The sequence below is a fragment of the Caloenas nicobarica genome, chromosome 2 (genome assembly GCF_036013445.1).
Source record: "Caloenas nicobarica isolate bCalNic1 chromosome 2, bCalNic1.hap1, whole genome shotgun sequence".
In the NCBI taxonomy this organism is placed as follows: domain Eukaryota; kingdom Metazoa; phylum Chordata; class Aves; order Columbiformes; family Columbidae; genus Caloenas; species Caloenas nicobarica.
In genome coordinates, this window is record NC_088246.1 from 59,167,459 (window position 1) to 59,173,458 (window position 6,000).

General features: G+C 43.2%; 1 protein-coding gene across 2 annotated transcripts in view; it reads left to right on the forward strand.

Moving 5' to 3' along the window:
* VOPP1 (VOPP1 WW domain binding protein) overlaps window positions 1-6,000 on the forward strand; it is a 68,830-nt gene extending 62,830 nt beyond the window's left edge. For both annotated transcript variants that reach the window (XM_065628570.1, XM_065628571.1), the window contains 2 exons: window positions 1,556-1,692; window positions 5,539-6,000. In XM_065628570.1, coding sequence (XP_065484642.1) covers window positions 1,556-1,692; window positions 5,539-5,720 — 319 coding nt within the window. In that variant the 3' untranslated portion in view covers window positions 5,721-6,000. The remainder of the gene's footprint in view (window positions 1-1,555; window positions 1,693-5,538) is intronic.

Consider the following 6,000-nt stretch of genomic DNA (forward strand, 5'->3'; position numbering starts at 1 on the left):
TTGAGCTTGTGAAACCAGCAGCTCAGTAATCTGGATAAAGCTTAAACTAATCACTCTTATATGCATAATGAAAAAATAAGGTAAATTCTTTTTGGAGAGGAATTTAAGAAAGCACCTGAATAAAACCTTCTCATTACAGTAGAGAGAAAGCAAAAGCTCTCCTAGAAAACCTGATTTCATGTTTTTTTTATGGAGAAGTTGAAGACTGCTAAAAAAAGAGCCTTCAAAATTAAAACGAATAAACACTGAAAACCAGAAGCCTGATATATACTATAATACAGAGATTTCCTGAAGCTGACTGTGGGATTTCAGTGTACAATCCTTACTGATATAACCAAAGAGCTCTGCATCTCAATCCCTGGGGTGACGTCGTAAATCTGTTTTTCTGTTCAGAACAAATCCTTTGCAGGAACGCTGCCAAAAGGGAATGTATTAATATTGGCTGAGGGAAACAGGACCTCCTTCTGCTCTCATTTCCACCCTAGAAACAAGAACAGATTCTGACCCTTTGCATGAAATACCTCTCGCTGCCGTGCAGGGTATCACACTCTTCCTCTCGAGCACCTGGGAATGCTCCAGAGGAGATAAGCGTGGTGTGTAGGCTCACCCCTGGCCAACTTCTGTGGCCTCTGGCCAACTTCCATCCCTTCCAAAAAAAGCACAGTTGTCACTGTCTTCCAGTAAAAGGCCCTGAAGTGGGGTGGCAGTTACAGGCAGAACAACCGTTTGGGTTTACGGGAGTTCACAATCAGTCACTAGCATTGTCTGATAGCTAATCAGGGAAACACAGTGAAAGCCAGTGTTTGAAAAATAAAATCTTCCGACGTGCTCTTGCTGCATGTGCCTGTTTCCACAGCAAGGAAATGATGACAGTTTAGTCAGGTTGGAAAAGGAGCTGAGAGAAGAACAACTGAAGCAAAATAATGTCCTTTTCCTTGAGAATGTGTATGCTGTCTCGAAAGCACAAAACAAAGCTTGTCATCTTCAATGCTGGATGCTTCAGTATTCTGGCTTGAGCTTAAATGCCAGCTACCACATTTCTATGGGAGACAAAATTACGGTGTTGAGTAATGGAAGAACATCTAAGAATATTCTTTTAAGAGCAACTGCATAATAGTATTCCTCTTTGTATAGCCAGTCCTCTACAAACCTCCTGGCCAGCCTCAATGCTGTAAAAGTGAGGTGTATGTCCAAGAGGTGCTGTTTGAAACTGTAGGGACCTGGAATTTGAGTTCAGCTTCCCAGTGGCAAAGGAGCTTGGACTTTCCAAACATTCAAGGGCATTCTAGTTTCAGATTCGTATCTTACATGCCACAAAACATCAGCCAATAGTACTAATTGCTAAAGATGTCTGTATTATATCCATAGGTGCCCCAAGTAATGGCTATATCTCAAATGACATAGGCTTGCTCTCAAGAGACAACAGATTTAAGAAATCCTGATAAAACTCATAGGCTGATTACTGGACAATACACTGTTTCTCTCAACTAACAGTCTGGGTTTGAGAGCTGCCTGAATGTGGGTGGGTTTTGACTCCCCTCTTCTCTTTGCCTAGGTTCCTTTTGATGATGGGAGTTTTGTTCTGTTGCGGAGCTGGTTTCTTTATCCGAAGGCGGATGTACCCTCCTCCACTAGTAGAAGAACCTACTTTTAACGTGTCTTACACCAGACAACCAGTCAACACTGCATCAGGTCAGAGACTGCTCATTAAACAAGTTTCACTAATTTCTTACGTTTGCCATGGCATTTAAAAAAGGGTGGGTTTGGGGTTTTTTTTTTTTGGTTGGTTTTTGGAAACTGTGGGATTTGGACAAGGGATTGCACTGCACTAAACCGTGCAGCCACCTCCTGTGATGAGTGACATCTTCTGCCTTCCAAACAGCATAATTCAACTGCTGTGTACTGAAGTGCTTTTGAAACCCAGGATGAGAGGACTTCCACTTCCCTTCTGTTGTGGTTCCTAATACCTTTACAGCTGTGTGTCCGTGCATGGAAGGAGGACAGCAAGTTCTCATTGTGCAGCATAGACAAAATGATAGGTATCCAAAATAAAAGTGACATGAAGAAAGAGTTTTAAATACAGCTGCTAACATTTGGTAGAGGTGAAGGAAAGCCTAATGTTTTTCTTTTTTATTTGCCTTCCGTGCTCTGTGCTACAGTTTTACTGCAGCGAAGTGATCCTTCTCTTGTCAGTCTGATTGCTCAGCAGTGGCTGTGAGCATCAGGAGGATCTACCTAGTGGTGGCTTCTCTAGCAACGCTGCTTTCTAGGTTTCATATTGCTTACCCTCTGACTGTTAGATAGTCCTAGTTGGGAGAGGCCTGCAATATGAGACCCACCTGTAAGCAGATGTTAGTACCTTAAGGGTGCATTTTGAATTCAACTGTCTCTAGCTGGAAGACCTTCTGCAGTGCTGAGATTATGTCTGAGTGTACATTCAGGTGCTTGTCTTCCTCCTGCCTCAGCAAGGCCAAACTGAGACGTTTTTAACCACTGGCCTGATTGCATAAGCTGGTGCTAATTTGTGTCCCCAAAAAGCATGTGCACACACATGCAGGCATGCTTGGTAGCCTGACACTTCTTCTCCCAGGCTGTCGTTTTGTCACATGTTGTATTAAGAGAGAGATGAAGCCACAGAATAATTACCTTTTCTGAGAACTTTTGGGAATTGTCAGTTTGTTTCGTACTGGCTTGGAAGTGGAAATACAACAGACTGTTTTGTAATGAGAAGGGGGATCTCTCTGAAAATTTGCTGCTTCCGACCTCTTTATCAAAAATTGTCTTCTGAGCCATTACACCTCTGTGCAATATTGTGGCTGCCTCAAGACAACCTCCTTAGAAAAGTGTCCTGAAACCATTTCTAGCTTAGGAGCATTGTGCAGAGATGCACCATTCAGGCTCTCCCCGCTGTCATGCCAGCTGTTGCACACCTCTGTGCTTTCTGCAGCCTTTGGAAATGCTCTTTCTTGTGTCCTTAAGCCTGTACTCACAGACATGCATTTCCTCCTCTTCTCTCTCACAGGCCTGAATGGATAAAAAGATGTTACAGACACAAACTGTCACTTTATTCACTTTCTTTTTGTTTAAATCCTAAGAGGTTTTTTTAGGGATTCCATTCTGTATCTGTTTTTCTGCTTGACTGAACAAGCATTTCTGCAGAGAGTATTTATTTTTCAGCAGCGGAGAGTTGGGGGCAAGCCAGACTAACTAAACTAATATTTATAAGCCTGAAAAATAACCTCAAGATTATGTGAACAGGGAGCATCTTTGGCTGGATTGGAAAATACCAGATTTAATTTTAGAGCACAGTTTTATTTTTTCTTGACACTTCATGGAGCACAAGTTGTGGGTAAATATAAAGTAAGCACAAGCCCTTTGACCTGCTTATGCCATCTGCTTCCAGACTGTTATTACTGTTACTTAAAAGTTTTGGGCTCTGCGCTAATCCTGCCAATATTTTTTTTTTCTACTATTCTAAGAATATTCAACTGCAATGGGAATTAGTAGTCAACCAAGTTGTGATTTTCTGCTAGCTCCTCTTCTGGATTTGGTAGCAGTAGCCAGTTCACTGTTGAGGTGGACCCTTTGAAACGTGGCTCCTTGCCCATCTCCCTCCTTCCCTGCAGGGACAACAGCAGCATCTTCTGCCATCCCAGCAGCAGCCTGGAAGGTGGGAGTGCTTTTTCTGTGGGCCTGACTGGGAAAATGCATTGAACTTCACCTCACCTACAAGCAGCAGTTTGCAGACCTGGTGGTATCTATCACTTCAGCCTTAGCCTACATAGCCCCAGACTGGCAGTTCAGGTGCTAGAGAAGGTTAGGTCCCTTTGTAGGCACTCAACAAATGCTTACTGAGCTGATCCCCCAAGGAAGTTGATATCTAGATGTTGTTTTCTGCTGAGTTTAGCGAACTGAAAAAAAAAATCTCAAAAGATGATTGGTGTTCACATTTACTCCTCCCAATTCAATAATATTAATAATACTCAGAAGTTTTAATGAAAACACTTATTTGCCTAAAGAGCAAACTGCAGTGAGCTGCATCGGCCTCTCCCATATTTCTCTATGCGGATGGAAACTGCAGACATGCAGAGCTGGGCAGGATTTAACTTTAAAACAAAAATGCTTAAGAAAAAGGCTACAAAAGAGGGTATTAGCCCAAACTTTGGAGAGGTAGGACTCTGCTCCTCTTCCCAACCTGGCTCTCCCGCAGCCACGCACTGATGCTGTACACGGAAGCAGAACAAGTGCTTCTCGTCACTGTGGCGAAGAGAGAGAGGCCACAGAGCAGCCCGCTTTGGTCACACGGGCAAAAGTTAAAATTATTGTCGTGGTGTGTTAAAAATCGTTGTGTTAAGAAAGAAATAGCTGCATTCCCAATCTGCTTTCCTTACTCTTTGCCTCCTGAGTGTCCAAACAAATCTCCCTAGACAGACCCCCCCCAAGGCTCTGGGACAGTTGGCATCCCTGTGCCTTATGGCTTGACCTACCTGATTTAATATTGTAGGGACACTTTTTGGGTTTGGTATGTAGCTCCTTCATGAGTGCTTGAAGAACTAAGCTTCAAGAAGCCTGTATTCCATCTGTGGCAATGCTGAGTCCTAGTGTCACCAAGTCACAGAAGAGAATGATTGAGGGGAAAATCCCTTAGAGGCTGTGTCATTATAGGAAAAACAGACTAGCAACAAAAGAAGAAAACCTGTTGCTCAGCCATGATTTTTTTTCAGTCCAGCTTTATTTAAATAAACAGAGAGAAAGGGAAGAAAACTAATTTACATCTTGAGATAAAGACAGTATGTGACTTTACTTGCTGGAATTGCATTGAGTTGTCTTCCACTATCAGTTGTGATATCTGAGGAAGGTTACATGCCACCTTTGTTATTCCTCATGGCACCAGTCTCTGTTATTCCCCATGTGTCATGGCTAAGGAATTTTGCAGTTGTGCATACACTTTTTTCCTTGTCCCTGCAGGCTCCAACATCATTTCCTAAATTTAATCAGTGCAAAGCAATCTTGTCTCATTGTGTTAGCCAGTCATAATTGGCTTCAACTTGGGTTTTTGCTTCATACATGTTTATTCTTTAGCTGTTTCATGCCTAGAAGGGAAATTATCTATTTGAGATGCACTCTGGCTTACAGATCCAGCACACAACAAAATAATCTGTGAAAGCCTTTCATAAGACTTGACACCTGAGTCAAAGCTGCAGTGGAAACCCCGTCGTCCACCCGGGATCCCACGCCTCTCCTCTCTGCAGGCACAAGAACTTTTCTGTCAGAGAAACCGAGCGGGTCTCGCTGTTTTCTCTTTCGTATGGTAGCTGCTTGGGGCAGCGGTGCCTTTTATTTCACTAGTTGATTGCCATTGCATGCAGTTCTGCAAGCCTGAGTTTTCTCTGGAATAGGAGAACGTGGTTCCTTGTCTTTGCTTTGATGAGCACTTTGAGAAAACTTGTCTGAGTGTGCAGAGCACAGGCCCTGGAAGAGCAGGACCTGATGCCGCTGCTGCTGTTGATACCTTTTCTCTCCTTTTCTTTCTTTCAGGGTCACAACAACCTGGAGTGCCGTATTACACAGATCCAGGTGGACCTGTGATGAATCCCATGGCTATGGCTTTCCACGTCCAGCCCAATTCCCCACAAGGAAACCCGGTTTACCCACCCCCACCTTCCTACTGCAACACACCACCTCCCCCATACGAGCAGGTGGTGAAATCCTCCACGTGAGGACTCTCTGGCTTTCTGACCTGACTGTGTGAGAAGAAGGTGCCATTGCAAAATGAGTGAGATGGAAGGCATCTGCCCTTTTGAACACTTGCTAGTTCTCCAGGTCCTCCCTCCCTCCCTTCCCTGCGCCTTTCCTCATTAAAGTTACTTGCAAAGGGGTGATTTTTAAATTTTTTTCTTTTTTTTTTTTTTTTTAGTAGAAGTGGATTTTTTCTTTGTCTTCAGAATGAGAGAAGTTGTCTTTGTAATGCTTTTAATGGAAACCTATATTTAAAACCTA